At 40.5% G+C, this 23,327-nt stretch overlaps 1 protein-coding gene and 1 long non-coding RNA gene across 6 annotated transcripts; one reads left to right on the top strand and one right to left on the bottom strand.

Moving 5' to 3' along the window:
• The first annotated feature begins 104 nt into the window (after positions 1-104).
• LOC110390808 lies at positions 105-20,801 on the top strand. Its single transcript, XR_002433890.1, has 3 exons — positions 105-378; positions 3,288-3,395; positions 20,558-20,801. It is a non-coding gene; the product is annotated as an uncharacterized LOC110390808 (long non-coding RNA).
• On the bottom strand, positions 9,203-23,261 carry MANSC1 (MANSC domain containing 1). Of its 5 annotated transcripts, XR_002433889.1 has the most exons (5): positions 22,928-23,260; positions 21,981-22,121; positions 17,569-18,148; positions 17,203-17,443; positions 10,482-12,517 (listed from the first exon to the last, which is right to left on the bottom strand). XR_002433889.1 is itself a non-coding variant. In XM_021382312.1 (4 exons), the coding sequence occupies exons 1-4, from the start codon at positions 23,139-23,141 to the stop codon at positions 9,475-9,477; spliced, it is 1,311 nt and encodes a 436-aa protein (XP_021237987.1). In that variant the 5' UTR covers positions 23,142-23,259; the 3' UTR covers positions 9,203-9,474. The 5 variants fall into 5 exon arrangements, 4 of the variants coding, with proteins under 4 accessions (XP_021237987.1, XP_021237988.1, XP_021237985.1 ...); XM_021382312.1 differs by lacking the exon at positions 10,482-12,517 and adding an exon at positions 9,203-9,484 and having other exon boundaries at positions 17,203-18,148; positions 22,928-23,259; XM_021382313.1 differs by lacking the exon at positions 17,569-18,148 and having other exon boundaries at positions 22,928-23,261.
• Between the last annotated feature and the right edge of the window lie 66 nt (positions 23,262-23,327).

Below are 23,327 nucleotides of genomic sequence, written 5' to 3'. Positions count from 1 at the left end.
TCCGCGCTCCCGCCACACCGCCCGCCTCCTCTGGCGGGGAGCGAGCGGGCGGGCACAGGGTGGCGCGCGCGCAGGAGGTGGCGGGCAAGCGCCTCACGGCCCGGCGGGAAGCTCCGCCTCGGTCGGGGCGCGGGGTGAGGGCGGGCGCGTGGGGCCCACGGGCGCCCGTGGGCGAGACGAGGGGTCGGACGGGGTAGCCAGTCGCCGCTGTCGCGCTCCAGCGGGACTATTTCCCGTGTTGTTTCACACGCACACCTCCGCCGCCTTTTTGGGTACGATATGGTTGTCGGAGCAACGCCGGCCCGGGAGGGACGGGACTACTTTCAGTCACAGGGCGGTGGCGGCTGCACAAAGGCGGCCGTTCTCCTCCGCCAGCAGGTGAGGGCTGCCTGGCCGAACTCCTCCTCTGTCCTTTTCAGCCGCTGCCCGGCGGCAGCTCCCGAGTGAGGGGCGGGCTGCGGCGCCGCAGCCTTTCCTCGGGAATTTCTGCGGAGCTGCCCCGTGGGAAAACTACTCAGTATTTCGCCTAGGAACGCCAGGTCTCACCAGGCATCCCTCTTTTCCTCTCGGAACGTGACAGCTGCTCTGTGGGATGAGGCTACGAGGCAGAACGACTTAAAGCAAAATTTGAGATACTCGCATTCAGAAGTTTGTATTATTTTCAGGGTTATTAGAAACTTATGGAAACATTTAACTTTTAATTTCTTTTCTGTTGAACATATATTTTCATAGCTTTTCTTGTGATTACAGTAGGAGATAACATCTGGGCCAGATTAAAGGCCCAGGCATTGCAGACTTGCTCTGACATCAGACTCCAGCAGTCATGTGATGATATCAGACTTTCAGATTCTACTGGGGGAAAACCGCAAGTCAAAACTTTTTAGAGAAAGAAGTATATATCCAACTTTAAAAGTTGCTTAAGAAAGGGAAAAAAATCTTGAAAATGTAAACAACTCAACAGTAATAGCTGCCTGAGGGCAGGTCTGCATTAAAATATCTTTGACTTCGCCAGGTGAAATAGCCTCCTCTGCTGATGCCTTGTCAGCCAGGACAAATAGCAAACTCAAGCAAGATCCACAAGGATAGTGGAGGGGAAGGGCTTCCCATGAAAAAACGTACCAGAGAGTAGATAAACCTCAGCATACCCTTGTTGTCACAACTGGATTTTGTGGGAACAGACAGAAGCAGCACAGCGTTCTATTTATTTTCACTGAGTAACTGGAATAAAAGAAAACAGTAACTCAGTGTTGCATGATCTGCGATTAACCTCTTATGAAGTATTGCAAATCCATAGTGAATTCTTCATATCTTAATAACACAGTGCACAGCTGAGAGAAAACTCAAGCCTGAACCCCTGAATGACAAATTTCTCTATGTGTTGTTCTCTCTTGCATCTTGTTTTGTTGTCTTTTTTTGTTTGTTTTTTGTTTTGTTTCTTTTTGCTGTAAACTCACGGGTGTCTTGATTATCTCCCTTGGGAGCATGATCCCCTGCCTGTTGGCTCTCACATTTTCCCCGCTATCCCATCTGACTGGCTTTATTTTTAGCTTACAAGCATTGCATGCTGTCACCCATCATGAATTTGACCATTTTTCTATATTTCATGACCTTTCCTTTCCTGTTAGAATTTCCTCTAAATCATTTAGTGATTAGTGGCTTCACTTGTGTATCCCCTTTTCCCCACATGCTTCATAGAGACAGTCCTCTCTCTACTCAAGCCTAGGTAGTCTTTTTAAAAACAATTTTCCATTCAGTGCTTAGGATTCAAGACCAAACCTATGTTGTAACTGTTTCTCAACTTTACTTCTAATTCATACACATAGAAGGAACTCAGCTGTAGATGTTTTTACAAAGTAAACCTGGTGACAAGATTACCTCACACAGAAAAGATTCTGACAGCCAGGGCTCCTCCGAAATACTTAGATTCCTTCATTTGATCTTACAGTTAAGATGAAGGAAATGGAAGTGCAAAGGGAATGTTTTTTGTTGCAGTAGGAAGCTCCTCTTGTTGATTACAATTATTTTTGTTAATCTTATAAACAGAAGTATTCATCTGCTAGCTCAAATCCAGTCAGAGTCTTTGACTGTCAAGAAATCTGTACAGCCTTATCCTTACCTTCAGACTCAGATGGTGATTCAATGATTCAAGAGCTTTCACAAGAATTTCGTTATACTCAGGTTAGTTCCCTGGTTTGGTTCATAATACAGCTTCACAAGCATTCGTGTCAGAACAGAGGACAGCCAGGAGTGGCAGCTGGAGCTCCTGAAACCAGTAGCAACTGCCCAAGTATCTGTATCTTTGAACAGTGCCCTGGGCTGCAGTGAAGTCAGTTGGATCCTTTGTAGAATGGGGACTGAAGTCCCTAATGAGGAAAAGCTGTTAGCAGAAGATAGCTGCTCAGCAAATGAATTTGTGGCTGCCCACATCACAGGAACCACTACCATAATTAGCTCCCTTGCTGAATGTCTCAGCAAGAGTTAATAGGCATGGCATGGTAAAAACCTGACCCCTCTGAAGTCAATGGCAGAACTCTCACCAGCTTCAAAAGGGTCAAGTTTCATACTGAAACTCTAGCTGAAGTCCTTTCTTGCATCCATCAGGAAAGACTGCAGCAAAACAGCATAGGAGACAGGATGCAAAGTAGTGACAGCTTCATCAGTGACATCTGTTACAATTTCACAGATAAAATAAGATGCCCTGACTCCACGGATCATCACCTTGCTACTTTGCCTAGCTTGTACAGTTGATACTCATAAACAAAAAACCTTTGTCCATTTCTTTTCCTAAACAAGATCATCTCTAAGAAATATGACAGATGTGCCTTACAAGATTTATCCTGTTCCAAGAGGGCAATGGAACACCATAGTGTTCCTTCTTTAATGACTAGAGTACTAGATCATCTATGCCTTCTTATAAATCAGTAATTAGCAGAAATATTTACCCCTCACTTTTACTATTAAAAGTAAAGTCATATTAAGTGCATCTGTTCAACAAGACTTAGTCGGCTTATGAGCAATTTCCTTGGGCTGATAGCTATTTCTCTATTCCAGAAATATTCTCCAGGGTGGGAGAATTCACTTCAGTTACTGTCTGTAGGGTTCCCTGCAGTCTGTCAAACTACAGCAACAACTATCATTCCCGCTATTTTCCCACCAATCAATCAAGCCCCCCCTTTTTTTAAATCAGATATGTAGTTGTCTCTTCTCCTTGCTCTTCTGTGCTACCTTAGTTTTTCTCCATTAAGTGTAATACCCATTCCTTTTTTTTTTACCATCTCCTCTTTCAGAAGATGCTGCCTAGTGTCCAGGATGAGAACTGCATTTCTTTGTGGCTGAAAAAATCCTCACAACAAAAACTTCACAGAGAAGGTCCTTGAGATCAGCCGAGCATAGGGGTAAGCTAGTCCAACAGGATTCCAGTGATAATCTGAAGGGGAAATATAAAATAGATGACCCTATGGGCTTGGGCTTTTTCTTTATACCTTTCAAGGACTGTTTGGACTCCTGCTGATGGTGTATCCAAGATTAGGCTGTTTATCTACCACCTCTTTTCTCCTCTTCCATCTCCCAGGGAGCTGAAAACAACACTGCCTCAGGATATGCTTCTTCAGCTGTAGTACTTTCAGTGTGAACTGTATAGGATTCTGATTTTAATTTGGCACTGCTCACCAGGCCACAGGGCAAGTCCAATACTTTCCATGTGAAAACCATGTAGCCATGGCTACATTTCAAAGCAAAATTATAAAAGTCATTTGAGAAAGTTAGAGTTCTAAAATTTGTAAAGAACTGTAATGCTAGGTTGATACAGCTAGAACATCCTTTCAAAAGAGATTGCATTTCAGGTTGACAGATACCAAAAAAACTATTTTATTTTAGTTTGCAAAGATTTTCAAAAACAGAGAGCATCTGGGCTCTATTAACAACAACATGCATGCATTTTAAATGACAACAATTTAAGAATACTTCATTTTCAGAACACTTTCATGAAGCTCAGCATTTTGCAATACACATCCATAGTATTTACCAATTATGCTTCACACTGCAGCTTTTGAAGTTTAAAAATCAGTTACTGGTAAAGGATTGTACATTTGTTCACACTATTTTAGTCATAGGGATAAATAACTAGATGTATGCCTTATTATGATCAAGAAAGGTAAGTTACAGTAATTAGCAATTACTTCAATTGAAGTACAGCACTTCAATCTTGTGTAATATACACACTGTGACACACCATCTGTGCACAAGAAGGAGCTAAAGTGCAGTAATAGGGATGCACATGGAAAAGCTGTAGTTCATGATAACAAAAGAGAATCACCCTTCTCCAGTTCAAAATCTGGGGAGAAGATTTATGATCATTTATTTACATCTATATTTCTATAGATTTATATTTATTTAGTCTGCGATTCAGCCAAGACACTGTCATGGTTTTATGATTTTGGGTTATTGGTATTCCACATCATAACATCATGTAGCGTACTGGGAGTTAAAGAGTTAATGCTCTAGTTCCATGGATAGTTCCGGGTACCTGGCTCTCAGAAGAACTACATTTCCCAGGGGACTTTGCTGCTCTGTTATCATTTCCGTTCAGAGGGAAAGATAAAACTCTTTGCGGATCACGAGATGCTCTCTTCTCATCCCGTCTCTCGTCCTGGCAGCATCTCGCTCCCCGGCCGTCTCACCATCAGCACTAGAGCAAGGCCTACCTTAATTTTGGACACTCTCGTTTCATTGGATTTATTAGCTTAAATTGTAATTATATTGTATTATATTGTGTTATTTTGCATTCCAATATCTTATTTAGTAAATTAGTTTGTTTCTCCTCAGGTCGTTGCTGCTGTTTTGTTCTTAGGCCCATCTCCCTACCCTTTTTTCCCTTTTCCCTTTCCTGGGGTGTGGGTCTTTGGGTCCCTCGCCCTATTAGTCACGGAACTGGGCTGAACCAGCCTGTAAACAGTTGACAGACACGTAGCACCTCAAGAAAATGGCTATGTATCATTAACTGTGACACCACTTCAGAGGTGTTGTTTTTATTAGCTGTTAAAGAAGTTCTCAAACTATTCCAGAGAAGCAGCATGAGTTACTTGTACACTTCCTTAGAGCAGAAAAGACTGCCCTCTTATGGTTAACCTTTTAGGTTTAATTTCTACAACATTGACGTCAACCTCCATTTATGAGATTCAAAAAGTAAAATCATAAAAAGCTGGAGCAGTTCATTATTTCAAGAAAAAAATCTTTATAGATAGTTGTTAAAAATAGGTGGAGGTACCTTCTTATTTTTTTCATTAAATTAGTATTTGCTAGTTTTTCTAAGAGAAAAATTAATGCCTTTGATAATTCAGAACTGTTACCTCAATGTACTCTCTTCTCCAAGTTTTGTTTTACTATGATACCTGTTTCAAGGCTTGGAAAAGTAGCATGTAGGGCATGTGTAAGTCCCAGTTTATTTCAGAATGATAAAAATGGTTGTGAATGCCGCAGAGCATGACACCACTCTTCAATGAATAAACTTGCCTTTTTTTTTTTTTTTTCTTTAAATCTTGAACTCAACTAATAGCAATGCTGGTAATAGTTCTTATTAGTCCTTGCTCACTTTTCAAAGCATGAAATCCAAAGATAATTGTCAATGGCTGATTCTACAGTCTACCCCTTTTAAACATGCTTTTCCCAGTAATTCCAAGATAGCTAGAGAAATTCTGGTTTATTAGAATCATGTCGGTCTGTGAATCAGAGATATAGGATTTGGAGGGGAATGACTGAAGTGAAAAACAAATTTCAAATTTCTCTCATTTTCTCCATTATCAACTGGCAGCAGCACTAAGTATGGTAAACACCTATATCCCCACAAAAGATATTTGAAATACAGGCCCAGAACAGCAGAAAGCTGTGCACTCATTACCCCTTGGCAGTGGCTAAATATGTCACATTGATTTCATTACCTGTTAGAACAAGAATGAATGCAGGTCCTTAACACGTCTCTGGTTCTGTATATAAAGATTTTTGTGTCTTATGGCCTGTAGCTCAATCTTCATGTGATGAGGGGATAGAAGAGGCAATTATATATGGCTGAAGTCTCATTTGCTGCTGTTCCATAGTTCTTCACATAATTTCCTTACAGTATGGGCTTGGATAAAGATTCTTTATCAACTGGCAAATAAATACAGATAAGTGAGAAAGGAAAGAACAGAGAAAGATACATGCCTCAAATATACTTATTAAAACAATTGTGCCTGCTATAAAGATATTACTAAGGAATCATCATACTCAGTTATGGATTAAATTGATTGTTTTCTCTTCTTATTAAGAAAAAAGTGAAGCTATCCAGCCAATTCCTTTTCCTTTCCTATTCCCTCACCTCTTCCACCAACCCCACAGTGACAGTATTTGGTCATGTGGATCTTTGAATAAAAGATAGCAAATGGTGTCTGCACAGGCCTGACACATAAAGCTCCTTCCAATGCCTTTTTTGGTGTCAGAGCTTTGCAGTTAATGCAACTTGTACAGATTTTTCCTTACTACAATTGTGAAAAATCTCATACCTTTAGAATGATATTAAAATGGCTTACACAGACTAAAATCCTCATTTAATTTTGGCATATTAAGACATCTTTTCTTTGGACGTTATATATAAAATGCTATTCTTCCCCAAAACTTTTTTTTTAATATGGGAAGCTTGAGGAGTTGTAAGAACCAATAGTTTAGAGCACTAGCTATGTTTGTGGTTTAGGAATCTTGGCAGAGAAAATGTTAGTGAGGATGTATATGCGCTTCTCATGGTATTCTGTGGCAATAAATCGTGAACCCAATGTATCAAGTGTCCTGGTCACCATTTAAAAAAAATACACAATGGGAACCAAAGACCCCAAACTGCTTAAGAGTAGGAGGAAAAAAAAATGTTTGCAGAGCATTGTGTATACCAGTTACTTAGTTGTTGCTTCCGCTTCATCTACCACCCCTCACTTCTGCACATACTATAGCTATAGTGAAACAGCAAGGTTTGGGTAAACTGCACTAGTTCTCTGTTTATTTGGTTTACCATACACAGTAATCACAAGCAGAAGAGATACAACTATTTATCTCATTTATTGCCCCAGTAGCCCTCCTAGTTTCCGCACACAAAATTTTGAGTATTCAGCTGTGCACATGACAGGTTTTTTTTTTTTTTTAATATTATTTTCAACAGAATTGTGCTATGATTTATACTGAAAAAGTGAAGACAAAACATTTGAGATGCCTGCTTACAACATAGCTGGAACACTTGTAATGGCTCTTTAAGACAAATAAAGGACAAAATCTGCTTTTTCTGAGATGCTACTATTTATTTCAGTAAGTACAGAAGGACTACTTCGTGAGCAAAAAGCACTCACCATTGCAGTGCTGGTAGATCACTTATTCTGTTATATAGATAACATTTCAAAATTAAGCTTATGACATCAAAATTGAAGTTTAAAATACTGTTCAGTTTTAAACATGAAGATCTGGAAACAAAAGCAAAGAAAACCCAGCCAATACCTTAGCAAAACCTCCACTCTTGAAAAACATTAGATAGAAAATGAAACAGCTGCACAGGAAAAGAAGGTAGAAGTTGGATACTGAGTTGTCACTACTGATGGTAAGAGGGTAAAATAAATATGAATTGAGCTGAGTTAGAGATTCAAGCAAAATTTATTAAAATTTAAGTCAAACTCCAAATAAGGAACATGCAAATTCATTTCTGGGGAGACCTATTTTGTTTTACCAGGTCCATTAAGACCAAGACAGTTTCTAATTAGGATTTAAGCAACATTCAACTAGGTGAAAACTAGTGAAAGGAGAAAGAAATCAAGGACAGTTATAAAGCCATACATTTTACCCCAGAAAACATACCTCATCTTTTCAATTAACTTTTCAAGCCCATGTTCCTTCCACAGTCTTAGCTGTAATACAGGCGTCAGCACACACCAGAACAAGCACAAGAACTGGTGTCTCACTTGGGGACAATTATCACTTGCCAGCTGATGCATGGTAACCTGCTGTTGTGCATAGTCATTGACCACAGCTGCCACATCTATCCTTTTTAATTCAGTCTGGATTGTTCCCCAGGATAACCTGGGGAACAAATGTCTGATATCCTACAGACACAAGAGACATTCTAAACATAAGGAGGCTGTACTTGAACTGCTTGTAGCATGCACACAGTTTTTTACCACTCTTCGTGTTATTGATAATGTATGCAGAAAAAGTTCCTGGAAATCACTTCAGTTACCAAATAATGGGATAGCCATTGGAGAAGCATCACTGTTGTCACTAGAGGTACCTAATTTTGGTAGCTACAAAAACATTACGATACTTGACTTGCCCTCAAACTTACCCTTGAAATGGAGTCTCCAACAGATATCTGGAAAAGCTTACATTCTCTCTTAGGCATAACACATGGATAAACTTCAGCGTTCAGATCTGTCACTTTTCAAAACACACCATCCTTCACAGAATTCACTTGAATGAGGTATACACTTGTTTTATGTATCTGTGTAGGAAAGCCACATGTGTATCTTGTTTAGTAGCAAGCAGGATAGTGTGAGCTGTTCTCACTTGTTTAAAGCTATACCTCCCAAATAAATTATTTTTGGCCTTTCTAAAACAGTGTTCTGGTTCTGTAAAGGCAACATATAGCATGTGTCAGAACTGGATTATTTCTGGAAATTGTGCCTGAGATATCACATGATGGAGAAACATTTGAACTCCTTATTTCATGTCCGGGAACAAAACAAGGAAAATATTGTCATAGTCAAATAATCAGAAGCAGCTGGGAAAATTGTCTTTAGATTCTATCATAAATTTTACCTCTGGGCTGAAAATTCATGTCATCCTACAAGGCAATTGGTTTGAAAAGATATGAGACACTAAGTGGGAGAACTTGACTGACAGCCATAAACCATGTGCAGGAGGACCTCACACTGGTATATATAAATGGGAACTGCATACGCAAGGACAGAGCAGCGCATGGCCATCAAAGGACAAAGATCGTCTCATTCATAACTTACTGGGCTACATGGGAAAAATTCAGATCTGTCAGTAGAATTTGCATTTAGAGGTAGGGAAAAAAAAGGCTCATTCATAAAACCAAACAGAAAAACATACTGAAAAACTAAGTAAACAGCAGGCAAGCTCATAGGAAGTCTGTGTTGTGTTTCTCTACCATATTCCCAGCATAAGAATAAATGTCTGAACTTTGTGCAAATTTTTTATTTGTTGTTGAGAAGAGCTGCAAAAGTCACAATATCAAAGCTTAACCACCACTAATAACATAATTATCTCAGTCTAAGTAGGGTGCATGGAGCAAATGCGGTGGTGCTCCCTGTGGCTTTTGAATGTTCAGCTGGAAACTCTATCCATGGAACTCAGCTGCTTCTCTGATATGGCAGGTGCTTTTTTTGCTTCTTCAAAAAGCAATCCATCCTCATAAACAGGAGACTCTTCATGAAGCTTAAGCTACCTCTAGTAGCATCTGTGCAAAAAAACAGTAAAATCATGACTGAGTCCAAATTCAGGCCTGTAACAAAAACTATCACTCCATTAATTATGAATAAACCAGTTTTAAAAAAGCATGTAACTACCCTTATCACCTTAGCATTTTGAAGAAACACCTTCATGGTCTTCAGTGGCAGCTCAGATGAGCAAATCATAGAATCATAGAATGGCTTGGGTTGGAAAGGGACCCTAAAACCCACCCAGTTCCACCTCCTCTGCTGTGGGCAGGGTTGTAACCCATTAGATCAGACTCCCCAGGGCCCAAGCCAACCTGGCCCTGAACTCCTCCAGGGATGAGGTATCCACAACTTCTCTGGGAAACCTGTTCCAGGTCCTTATCATCCTCTGAGTAAAAAATTTCCTCCTAATTGTCACGGTATTATCTAAGGGTCTGCGTCCGTGACAAGGGGGACAGGCCCAAAAGGAAAAAAATGAGAAAAGAGGAAGGAAAAAAAAAATTGCCGGTGAGTGGGCACCGGCCCCTGGGTGGTCCGGCGGTTAGAGCGGCAGAGAAGCCGTGGAGCCGCAACCTGGGAAAACAAAGGGAAGAGGGGAAAAAAAAAAAACAGGGGACTCATAGGCGGATCTAACACAAAAAACAGCGGCACCAATCTGAGGAGGAACAACTAATTTTACTAAATATATCAAAATGAGGCTAGTAGAATTATAATAGAGGGTTTACAGGCTGAAAATCTTACACAGTAAACTGCAGGAGGACCACGTGCTTTCTCCGCCGGGCAGGAAGGAACAGACCCCGCGTCTCCCACACGGCTTCACCCCCTCCCCTCCAACGCAAAAGACCCCTGGGGAGTGCACCTCTTCCCCTCCCCCTCAGAGGGCCACACCAAAAAAGGTAGTTTGCAGTAACCAGGAATTAACTCTTTAACTGCCCGTACCTTACATGATGTAATGATGTGGAATACCGACAACAAAAATCACAAAACCATAACACTAATCTAATATAAATCTCCCCTCTTCTAGTTTAAAACCATCCCCCCTTGTCCTATCACTAATCTCCTGTGTAAAAAGTTGATTTCCAGTACTGAAAGGCTGCAATAACGCCTTCTCATTTTTAGGCTGAACAAGCCCAGTTCCCTCAATCCTTCTTTGCAGGAGAGGCGCTCCCAGTCCTCTGTTCTTCATGGCCCTCCTCTGGACCTGCTCCAACAGCTCTACATCTTTCTTGTGTTGGAGGCCACAGGCATGGACACAGAACTGCAGGTTGGGCCTCAAAAGGGCAGAGTAGAGGGGGACAATCACCTCCCTCGCCCTGCTGGCCACCCCTGTCTTGATGCATCCCAAGATAGAGCTGGTCTTCTGGGCTGCAAATGCATACTGTTGGCTTGCATCAAGCTTTTCATCTGCCAGAATCCCAAAGTCCTTCTCCACAGGGCTGCTCTCAAGGAATTCTTCTCCCACTCTTTACACATACCTGGGATTGCCCTGACCCAAGTGCAATATGTTGCTCTTGGCCTTCTTGAACATCATTAGGTTCACATGGGTCTACTTTGCAAGCTTGTCCCTTGGATGCCCTTTGGATGGCATCCCCTCCCGTTGTATCAACTGTGGCACCCAGACTAGTGTCATTGGCAAACTTGCTGAGGGTGTACTCAATCTCACTGTCTATGTCATTGATGTTGACAAGATGTTGAAGAACAGTGGTCCCAAAACAGACCTCTGGGGGACACCACTCATCACCGACCTCCATCTGGACATACAACTGCTGACACAAAACTCTGACTGCAACCATTCAACCAATTCTTTATCCATTGAATAGACCATCCTTCAAATCCATATTTTTCCCATTTAGGGATCAGAATGTGATGTGGGACCATACCAAAGGCCTTGCAGAAGGCCAGGTAAACGAAATCAGTTGCTCTTCCTTTGTCTACTGATGCCATCACTCCATTACAGAAAGCCACCAGATTAGTTAGGCATGATCTGCTGTTGGTGAAGCCATGCTGGCTGTCACCAGCATCACCTCTTTATCTTGCATGTGCCTTAACAGGAGGATCTATTTCATGATCTCTGTGGTCACAGAGGCTTACTGGCCTGCAGTTTCCTACATCTTCCTTTCTGACTTCCTCAAAAATGGGAGTGATGTTTCCCTTTTTCTACTCACCAGGGACTTCACCTAACAGACATGACTTCCAAATATAATGCAGAGTGGCTTGGCAACCACATTAGGCAGTTCCTCCAGGACCCTGTGATGCACGTCGTCCCATCCCATAGACTTGTATACATTCAGTCTCATCAGTTGGTCTCAAACTTATTCTTTGCTTACAATGAGAGGGATTTTGCTCCTCCTACCCCTGTCTAGAGGTTAAGGGATGCGAGAGACATGGAAAGCCTGACAGCCAGTGAAGACTGAGGCAAAGACCTTGCTGAGTACCTCAACCCTCTCCATATCTTTTGTTACCATTTTTACCTTCTCATTCTTCAGGGGGAATACGCTCTCCTTGGCCTTTCTCTTCTAATCAACATACCTGTAGAATCCTTTATTGATACTTTTCACATCACTTACAAGTTCAGTTCCACCTATGCCTTGGTTTTCCTGATCCCATCTCTGCACATCCAGACACCTGTATCCTTCCCAAGCCACCCTGCTTCCACTGCATAGAATTCTTATCCCTCAGTTTGACGAGCAGGTCCTTGCTCAGCCATGCTGGTTTCCTGCCTCCTCTGCTTGATTTCTCATGCTGTGGGACAGAAAGCTCTTTTGCACTCAGAAAGACATCCTTGAAGAGCTGCCAGCCCTGTTCCCTTCCTTTGTCCCTAAGGCCAGCTTCCCAGGGGACCTGATCTTAAGAGCAGAAGTTCTATGCTTTTCCCTTTTATCACAGAATCACTGAATCACTAAGGTTGGCAGGACATCTGGATCCATTTGGTCCCACCCCTGCTCAAGCAGGGCCATCCAGAGGAAGGTGCTCAGGCCTATGTACAGGCATCTTCTGAAGATCTCCAAGGAGGAGACTCCACAACCTGTGCCAGTGCTCTGTCACCTGAAAGACTAGGAAAAAAGAAAAGAAAAAAAAAAAAGGAAATTTAAATGGTGAGATTCGGAGTGTGCAGGTCTCTTGAAGATGAACAAAAAATTTCAATATATCCAGATATTTCAGGGGACATATCCATCAACAGAATGTCATGTACACTCTTCAAAGGACGTCTAAGACTTACAAATGATGAAAGGGTATAACTGTCTTATAACTATCTATGATCAGAGAGGTAAGGAATTATATTACCTGTGTGGGAACGAGTAATGCATAGGAAGTGCCCAGCAGTCTAGGCCAATTTTGAGCGTGTGCCAAACCACAAAGTATAGCTCCTCTATAAGAGGTTATAGGTAGAAACTGTTGACAGCAGTAATGGCACTTTATACTCAATGTTTTTATCAGCATGAAGTGTGGAATGATGGGTGCAAGCCAATATCTAATGGTGTCATCAGATTCAAATGTGCTTGATTTGGTTGTTTAGCTACTACTTGGCTGTTAGTTAGTAATTTACTCAAAGAAAAAAAAATCCTAAGTATAAGCATTTCCTACTCCTACAGGAATTACAATAAACTGAAGCGCTCTTTGAAAAGAACATGCCATAAAGGGTTTGCAGACCCTTATGCTAGGAACTATGTGTTTTTCTCATACAACTCAAATAGGTCTTCAGATAAGTTTGTTACTTCTTAATGATTTTTAGCAGGGATCATAAAATTTGCACTAGCTATTTGCCTGAATGTATAATAACACAAAAGAGTTTTGTTCATGACAGTCTATATTTACACACTTAATGTTTGCTCAGTACTATGAAAGAACTACATGAAACAAGCAGCAATAGAATTTATTACACTCTCCAGGTGATTAAAGTCAATCAGCTTTTGGCCTTGTGCCCTCACATATATGACTGTACTCAGAAAGAGCCACCCCAATTCTGATGATCAAACTATATGATTTCAGTTTTATTTTTATGTCTTAAGGCACTATTGTTTATTTTCAGGAGGGAAGATATCTTCTTTTTTTTTCCCCTACTAGCAGGAAGGGCATATCTGTTTAGTTCCTGAACAATCTGCAAAAGTTTGTTGCTGTTTGATCACTTCACATCAGGGAGCATGGTGCACATTTAAGACCATAAGAGCTGTCCATGTACAGAAATTTTAGATAAGCAGTGTCAAAAAGCATAACACACTAGGTGGATTTTTTTGCAGTTATTCTGTTATTTCTCTTTCATAATCCAACGCTATTATTCAGATGAATAAGTACGCTCATAAAATGTGCTTAATTAAGCACCACTGTTGAAAGAATGATTATACGAAATCTCTCTCCTGCTCTTTTTACTGACAATGCTAATATGTGACTAAAAATACAATCTGATTTGACATTATTAAAATGTAGACAATTATATACTTAGTGTTTTGCTGTCTTCGACAGTGCTTCACTACTGCTATATGATATAGTTAGAAGCTTAAAAAGAGTATGTGTATAATCTTCCACCAAGAGCCTTCCAGTAAACAAAACATTTTTGTCATGGAACATAATTTGCAGTGAAATAGCCACTGACTGGAAAGTTAAAAACCAAGCTAAATAAAACATTTTTATATTTACATCCTCACATTTGTTGATTCTATTTAATAAACTGTTGTTGCCCTCTAGTGTTCAAACACAGCCTATAAATCCCCCTACAGAACGTTCTAGGCAGGTCACCCAATAATCTCATTTGCTCTAACAAGGCAAATGGATGGGATCCCTATATGTATAATGCTAAAGGAAGCTGTTGATGCTCCATTCCTGGAAGTGTTCAAGGCCAGGCTGGATGGGGCTTTGAACAACCTGCTGTAGTGCAAACTGCTCCAGCCCCTGGCAGAGAGGTTGGAACTGAACTTTAAGAGGTTGGATGATCTTTAAGGTTCTTTCCAACTCAAACAATTCTATGATTCTATATTTATTTTTTATTTATGTATTAACATTTAAAGTTGTATGTTCCACTCAAAAATTATTAAAAGACCACTCAGCTCAGATTTCTCACTAAGTTAGTCACAATATACATGCAACTCACTGGTTTCGTTCTCCCATTCACAGTGTATGATATATGTTGGATGTTTTGGCTGGAAGGCAATGTTTCTAGTGGTATTAGCCAAACACACGCCCTGCACTCTGAATGACCCTACAATGTGTCTGCCCTCCTGTTGAACCTGTGTCTACTGCACTGCATTGCCTCAATTACTATCAAGCATCTCTACCTCCAACAAATTTTTTACTATAGTAGAAATGCACAGTGAAGGTTCAGTTCTTCTCAATACCTCTCCTGTAGTAAGTTGCTATGATGGCATAGGAAACATAGAAGGCTTCTCACTAGGTTGTAAGTCTTTTTAGAGAAAACTATAGTCAATCTCATATTTGGACCTGCATTTTACAGCCCACAACTGGACCTAGTAATTATAATTTCTTTAACTTACTTCCCATAAATATTTTCCATCTTCATCATATTCTTTGACCACAAACCTCTGAAACTAGCTGATTTAAAAAAAAATAAAAACAAAAAAGAAGCAAAGGCTAAATAATGTGCAGTCAACAGACAAGCTGATAAAGTTGAGATACTTCTGCAAATTTGTTCAATTCTAAGACACTAGCCAGACTGTTATTCATGTAAGCATTATTAGATAGAAGTAACGTAGAAAACCAGCTGGTTTTATATCTATAAAGTAACTTTCAGCCTCCATATAGCAAGAATTCAACTTCTTGACATAAGGAACACTGACTTGTCTTTGATTATTAAATAACAGAATTTTCAGAGAATTTTCTGCATAAAGTTATTGTTAGAGCTCTCAGAAAATTTGCCTTGATGCCATTTTTGGATCATGACTGCTTCCCACTGCACTAAGCTTGATAGATCTAAGAATCTCTTGGACATGAGTTACTTTTCATATTTTGTAATGTAATTATTTGCTTCTTTTCATAAGGCACCTTTCCTTCTCTATCCCAATGTTTGTAGTTGATTATGCTGCCTGCCACAGATACTTCGATATCTAGGGTTTCATTCTAAAAACAGGTTAAGACTGGTGATGGTGTGGAAAAATGTAATATGAACTGGAGGTTGAAACAGTGGATGCTTACAGGCACTCTCACTTGCCTCTCATTCCAGACGCATGGAAACATAGGGCAGCTGTGCTTATTACCAGTCATATGAACATGATCCCAGAAGTAAAAAAGACATGCTTTGAGAACATGTAGAGTTCTAGAGCTATGATTAATGTTTACAAAAAATCTCTAAAGGGAGGTTGAAGGCAAATGGATGAGGCCAGGGTCTTCTCAGTGGTGTGCAGAGACAGTACAAGGAGAAATGGTCTAAAACTTGTACATAGGATATTCCATACCAACATACAGAAGAACTTTTTTTTACGGTAAGGGTGATGGAGCATTGGAACAGGTTGCCCAGAGGTTGTGGAGTCTCCTTCAATGGAGATACTCAAGACCCATCTAGGACCTGTATGTTCCACTTTAGCAGAAGGACTGGACTCAATGATCCCTTGAGGACCTGCGATTCTGTGTGTGTTTCTAACAACTCTAGCCCTGTTTCAAGCAGTGCTTTTATGAGCCACTAGCCTGGTGAGGGCAGTAAAAGAATGCTAGAAGCAGAAAGATAATGCAAAGTTGTTTGAAGATAATGCTTCTCTGACCATAGGAAATATCACTGAGTTTAGGACTCTTGTACAACACATCCATCAACGTTACTTAATACTTTCTTAATTCCCTTCGATCTGTCTAGATGTTCAGGAACCGGAGACCATACTTTTTCTGTGTCTTCTGCTAATAACACAGCTGTTGTCTTTGCTCAGTTCCTTCCCAAGTTTCCATCTGCTCTACAATTAAGTCTTAAGTTTCAGCTGTTATAGGTTTATGTATATTAGAACAGATTCTTGTGCATATGCCAAATCACTTGGTCATGCTATTTGTCATGAAAAAAAACTGATTCCAGCTTTAACTAAATACGATAAAAACTATTTGACATGTCCTGCAAAAAATCAGTGTGCAAGAGGATGGTGATCTCTTCAGAAAAGGCAAACTTAAATTTGCAGTGCGTAAAGTATAGCTTATGATGTATGCACACGAAAGCATTCAAGATAAATGTCAATAAACATGATGTAGTTAAGGAAAGTTAAGCTAAGTATGTTATGGATATTAGTTTACTCTTTGTACTTAAAGCCATTTGGATGCTATATACTACTATCCAATACTCATTTAAGGTTCAGATAGAGTATATAGGATGCCATATACAGTTACATGATGCCAGACCTGTGTAACACTGATGTATTTGGAGGCAAATAGCATTGAAAGTGCTCGTGTGCTGCACAGGTACTCAACTAATTAGGTTGAATTCTATTCTGCTAATCTAGTCACAGAATACACTCTTGAAATTATTTTCTCCTTAAATACGAGAACTTTTTTGCTTAGCTTGAGGGTTTATATTCAGAATTTGATACTAAATCAAACTATAGACATTGTATTTCCACATGGAAATAGCAGTTCTCTTCCCCACCAAAACGATCTGGCCACTGGTGACAAAAAAAGGAATGCATCGTTTTTTGAGATTTCATATCTGCCCTTCACTTTCAGAGTAGTTCTTTCAAAGATAATAAATGCTCCCAACAATCTATTCCCTATGCCCCATCACACATCAGCATACATTCCATTGATCAAGTAATCTAACCTGGTATATTGTCTCTTCTGAAGAGATTCATGCATTTTCTTCCCCATGAGTGCAATAACTAACAGCAAGAATATCACGCCAAAAAGTAAAGCCGCTACAAGTCTGCTTTTGTCTTCCAGCTGAACAAAGCCTTTTCTTGTCTGAACATTCTCTGAGAGGTTGCCTTCTGAATCAGATGGGTCATAATCCTGATGGTTGTTTTGGGAAGCTATGGGGGAAGCAATAGAAGACAGAGCAAAACCTGAAAAAGAGACAAAGGTAACACGGCTGGTATAATTGGTAGAGACAACTGTTGGCTCAGGAGGGATGGATGAACTTCTGAGCCCTGCTGAGCTGGTGGCTGTTACGGGATTAGAGGTCACCCACTTGGCTGTAGAAGTAGAAGCAGAAGTTGTGGGACTGGAAAGAACGTGAGTAGCAGCAATACTGGCAGCAGGGATACCAGGTTCAGCTCTTGCAGTAAGCATAAAGGTGGTTGTTGTGGTGACAGTACTAGGTTTGGCACCACCTATAAGCAAAGAAGTTGTATAAGATTTCAGTCTGACAGTACTTGTAGGCAAAGGAGTAACAGTAGTACTGCTGGGACTGGGAACACTAGACTGAGTGGTGGAAAACAAAGCAGAAGGGTTTCCAATTTGAACAGCAGATGATGTATTTGGTGGTGGATTAATTACTGTCTGCCTTGGCAAGGGGTCTAAGCTCTTGGGATTGTCTGCCCATTGTGATTCAGGAAAAATAGTACGAAATTCAGTGTTGTCTACATGCTTGGCCGTATGGTTGAGGACTTCAGATGCCTGATGAAAAACAAATTGTTGCAAAGCAGTGGTACGATTCTGATGGCTAGCCTGACTTTGAGAAATAAAAGTTCTGGCATCTGAAGGTATAGAGCGTTCATTTGAATGAAAGTCCTCATTTTTGAAGGATGTGTCCTCCAGGGCATCGGTGTCTGCAGACAGAAAGAAAATATCAGTATTTAATTGCTGAATCTATTTTTAATTACCATGGGTTTACTCATTATATTTCATAGGAATAGCAATATCAGGGGGCTTCAGAAAGTAATGAGTAAACAAATAGGGGCACCAAGATCTTTTATTTAAAGTATGCAGTGACTTCTACATCATCTGTGTCATAAGACCTATTAATCTCAAGCCTGAACACATTAGACCCTGACTGCAGCTTAAGAGAATTTACCTGTGCAATCATTCCAATCTGTTCCGTACTCATATGGCATGCATATGTTTATTTAGAAATGAAAAGTAGAGCAAGTATGCCCATTGCCTATAAACTATTCCAGTCTCTGTCAATTAAGTAGATATAATCAACCTCACTTCGGTCAGATATATGTATTTCCATCTACCCACATTACTTCTATACTTCCCTTTATCACTATAAACAAACATCCCATGACTGCTTAATACGATTCACTTCACATATAAGAATTGCCTTATGATAACAGGTGGTAATAGCATCCCCACCTGAGCAGAGGGAGGCTAAGTGACTTTTCCCGAATCACTTAACAGGTGCAGTTTAGACATCTTGATGACGAGTCTGTTAAGCTCCAGGGCCTCCTAGCATTAGCATCTGCAAGTGCTCTGCTCCACTTAGATTTCATTCACATGACTGCAACATTCAAATATTTTACTACACAGATGAGGTGTCCCTGGGGCTTCTATTTACAGAGAAGGTAGAAAGAGTTCCTAATTTTTGTGAGATTTTTCTTTCTCAATTGTAAGAAATTGTTGGTATTCCTACAAACGTATCATACAGAGCAGGAGACCAGCCCTGCTGAGTTTGCAAAAATACATTTCTGATCAAAGTATTTAGACAAAGAATGTAAGTTTGTATGTTTCCATGTAGCCAACACATTAAACGAATATTGCCACTACGAAGAATTCAAAGGTTTTAATGTCTTTCTGAGGGAGCGCAAAGAACTGTTGCACAAGTACTCTAAGTGTGTGGTAATGACAGTGAACTCCATTTTTTCCAGTAGCATGGTAAAATGTACTTTTCTATATAGAGAGCCAGCTTTAGTCCAAGAATTTACTAGTCTGGTCTATCCTGGCTGATGGGAGAGTTATACCAGTCACAACTATACCACTCACTGGTAAAGAACAAGTAGTCAAATATTTTTTTCTTGTCATCAGATTTATCAAATGTCCATTCTTCCACTTCCCCCAAGACAGTACACATCCTGATTTGTAGGAAAGCCCTGAGCTCCTACCGTCATGCTAGAAGAAAGACACTACTTCAGGAGTCTCTGACATATCTGAAGCAGTTGCACTTCATATTCTCCAAAAGTTGACACCTACTGCTGGCAAACCAAGTGGGGGAATGTCAGTTAAAGGAATTTGGAAGGAAGAAAACAGCTGTCTGCGACAGAAATGCCATACAATAGATAATTCTAGCAGTTATCTGATTCTGCACAGATATTAGAGCTGGTAAGCATGAGCTCTTAGAAAAACTGGCTAACTGGTACAGGCTGCATTCTCATTGTTGCCATTCAGTAGCAACCAAAAACATTAAAGATGGAATATGCTCTCATTCCTCTTTTACAGAAAGAAAGGTTTGTTAACTGCACTGGAATTTAAAGAAATAATAAAAAGTCATTTATGTTTTCATTGTCACTTCTTTCTCAAGTAGGAATTCTTATCTTAAAGGGATGAATTTATTTCAGGCTTATTATACATGCAAAGAAATCTAACAGGCTGCTGTTAGAAGATACATCTGCAAGCCCTAAATTCCTCCAAAAGCTGAAGTGAAAAACAAACAAAAAAAGGCAATGCTTTAAATAAGAGCACAGCAGCTTAACTTGAACTATACACACCAATTTTTATCCTAACCTTCCAGTCAGGCACTAGTTTGTTAGCAAAGTAAAGGAAGAGGCTGATAACAGCTTTCCAGCACTACATAATCAGAAGCTGTATGGCCAAAGACAGCCTAACTCTCAGCTGCAGTCTGCAGTTCTGAACACATTTCCACACCAGCGAGGAAATGGCCCGCCACAACCACTGAGTGAGTCACCAACACATTTTTCTCTGCTCCCAGTGCACTTCGATAGCCTCCTCCATGCATTTAAATAAATAATTGATGCAGTGTGACAACCACAAAGCATTTGCCACATGCTATGTCATCTTCAGCTCACTGGCCTCAGCTCCAGCTAAGGAACTGGAGTATTCATGCAGTGTTCAAAGGACAAAGTGTGGAGGCAGCACAGTGATGAGTCCTGCACAGGAGTTAAGTATCATTGCTTCTCTGCAGCACTCAGATTAATTATCATAACTACCTGTGTTTACTAACACTACTTTATTTTCAGTATTAAACACTAACTCTATAGTATTCTTTGTCTCTGTTTTAGACTATAAGCTCCCAAACACAATTGCCAAGAACTACTGCACTAGATGCAGCTACAGAACTAGAACAGATACACTTGCTGGCAAGAAAGAACAAGGGCACTACAGAAGACAACCTTTATAAAGAAATGAAGAAAACAAAGTGGTCCTGATGATATCTCAAATCCAATAAACTGCATTAGAAATCAAATCACAAATTGTCAATCTTAAAAAAACAAATAAACACCTCCTGAACATACTTGGATTGTATTTATCTGTCCTGTGTGGCTATCTATCTCAGTGCAGTAGAAAAAGCAAACTCCACAGAAGTACTGCAGAAAACCAGAAATGTTATTTCTTTTTCAGCAATAGCTATTTGCGACTGGAATCAGGAAATGTTTTACTTCCCAAGACAGAAGTTGTTTCCAGTAGCTAACAAGCTACAAGAATAGTTTAAAATCAAACAAACAAAAACCAAACCAAAACCAACCAACCAACAACGTAAACAACTTTGTTACTAACACAATTTCAGTATTTCAATTTACTTTATTAGCAACAGAATATTTTTATCCTTTTAGCTCGGTTTTCTGCGTAATCACATGAAGATCTTCATTAAAAAAAAACAACAACAACAAAAGAAAAACAGAAGGCTTTAAATGTTTGTCAGTACCAACACCACTCAGGTGGTGCCTTTGAAAGCTTACCAGGAACCTAAGGTAAATAAGCTAACATCATCTTTACGATCAGCATTAACTGAGCATTACACGATATGCAAGACAAAAGCACAAGTGTCTTCTTACGTTCTTTGCATTCTTTATGTTCAGCAAGTAAATCTTGCTATTAAAAATCCTACAGTGCATGACAGACAGTGAGAATTTTTGAGTGTAAAGCCCAAAAGCCATAAAGCTTAGAGATTAGTCAGCTTGCATCTGTGCCTCAGGTTCTGTAACTGAAAACAGAAAATAATGATTACTATCATCAGTTACTCACTAACATCCCAGTGGTGCTCTGAGGCTTGCCTAACATCTGTGTATACATGGTATTCAGCACTGTTGCATGAATCCTTTGAATACACAGATGCCTACAAGGGCATCATATTTCTATTGCTTTCAGCAATGCCCTTATGCTTTCTGTACTAGAAATTTTCCTTGAACAGAATACACCAAGACAGATAAAGCTTCTTTTTTGTTTTAAGCAAAGGAAAACTATGAGGAGTTCTGAATCTTATGTGAAGGAATTTCATAATGATTGGGCCCGTGTAGATGCTCGCCACACACTTGCCTACCCACCTCCCACAAAGCAAAAGAATAGCATTTTCATAATAGAACATTTGGTTTAAAGCATTTTACTAAAGATGCAACTCTGAAGCATTATCTACTCACTGCTGAAAAGTCACGGGGGATCAACCAGCGTGGTTATCTGTGGCTTTTTACTATTACATATACTTACCTTGACCTATCTTGTAGCTCACAAGTCCCATTGCACGTTTCATCAGACAAGCCTCTGTGCTAGGGCAATGAAACAGGTAGCAGTTTGGCTGTGTGCTTGCCCTTTGAGCATCAAAAATCACAAAGTTACATTTCTTGTCTCCTGAGAAAGAACACATACACATTTCAGTAACAAGAAATTTACAGCAACTTGATAATAAATTCTAGTTTGCTAAAAATTAAGTTTTCCTCCCATGAGTAAGAGGAAAACTACCTACATCTAATATTCCTAAGGGAAAAACAACACAGGACTGCAAAAGAATGGACGAAGGCCAACATACGAAAGGTTACACCTTCCTCTTCCTGTACAGATTATTACGTGGAAATAATGAGTCTAATCTCACATTCTCCCCTCACCCATACCATGTTGGAAGCACTTTATATAACGATTTTTTTTTGCTTACAAATCCTGATAAATCTGAAAATTTCCTCAATGTACCTGTGGATATACATTTTTTCTATCCAGTTATGGGTCCCTTTTACACACTGTCATTTCTGCTTGCTGCTGTATCTCCTACCACTCCTGATGAAAATCAGCAGTTCCAGGATAGTGAAAGCATTTTCAATTCTGGCTAAAAACCGAGTTACCTTGCAGTGTGTCTGCTGAAGCGATGCATCTAGGTCTGAGTGGCTTTAATATTCAAAGCTACCTCCATTTCTTTACCGCAGTTTCTCTCTGAAACACTCTGACATCAACACTCCAGCATCACCTTGGGCTGGAACAATCAGAAACCACATGCCACAACTACTGGCAGCGTAAATGGCAGAGAAATGAACGTTTCGGTCCTGAGCACAGCAAAGTCCCTCATTCCTTCCTGGTGAGAACCCACGCAATCCCGGGCAATTCCACAAGTAATTTCCTCAGTGTACATAAGCAGTAATAGAAAAGGCAACAGAAAATTCGGTTACCTGACAGCTTTTTTCCCAAGCAGCAGGCATGTATACAAGCCTCTGGTGTTGAAATGTGCACCGGTTCCACACCTCGGATACCCATGGGGAGAGACAAGTTTATATCGATGATGGCGTTGTCCATTCGCTGCGCGGCACAGCCCTGGCCCAGGCTCAGCGCAGGCACCGCGCAAGTGACGGCCAGCAGACAGAGCGGGAGACCACGTACCTCCATGGCCAGCCGGCCGCCCGCCCGCCTGCGGCCCGTCGCTCACAACGCCCGCCCGCTCCTGGGCCGCCGGCTGCCGCGCGTCCGGGACAAGGGGCGCGGCGGCTGGGCACCGCCTCTGAGGGCGGTGGCTCGCGACTTCCGCTGGCTGCTGAACCGCTCGCTGAGTCCGGGGTGTGGACCCTTAAAATG

The sequence above is a fragment of the Numida meleagris genome, unplaced genomic scaffold (genome assembly GCF_002078875.1).
Source record: "Numida meleagris isolate 19003 breed g44 Domestic line unplaced genomic scaffold, NumMel1.0 unplaced_Scaffold208, whole genome shotgun sequence".
NCBI lineage: Eukaryota > Metazoa > Chordata > Aves > Galliformes > Numididae > Numida > Numida meleagris.
The sequence above is the reverse complement of the archived record's forward strand: the minus strand, read 5'-3'. Positions and strand labels throughout refer to the sequence as shown.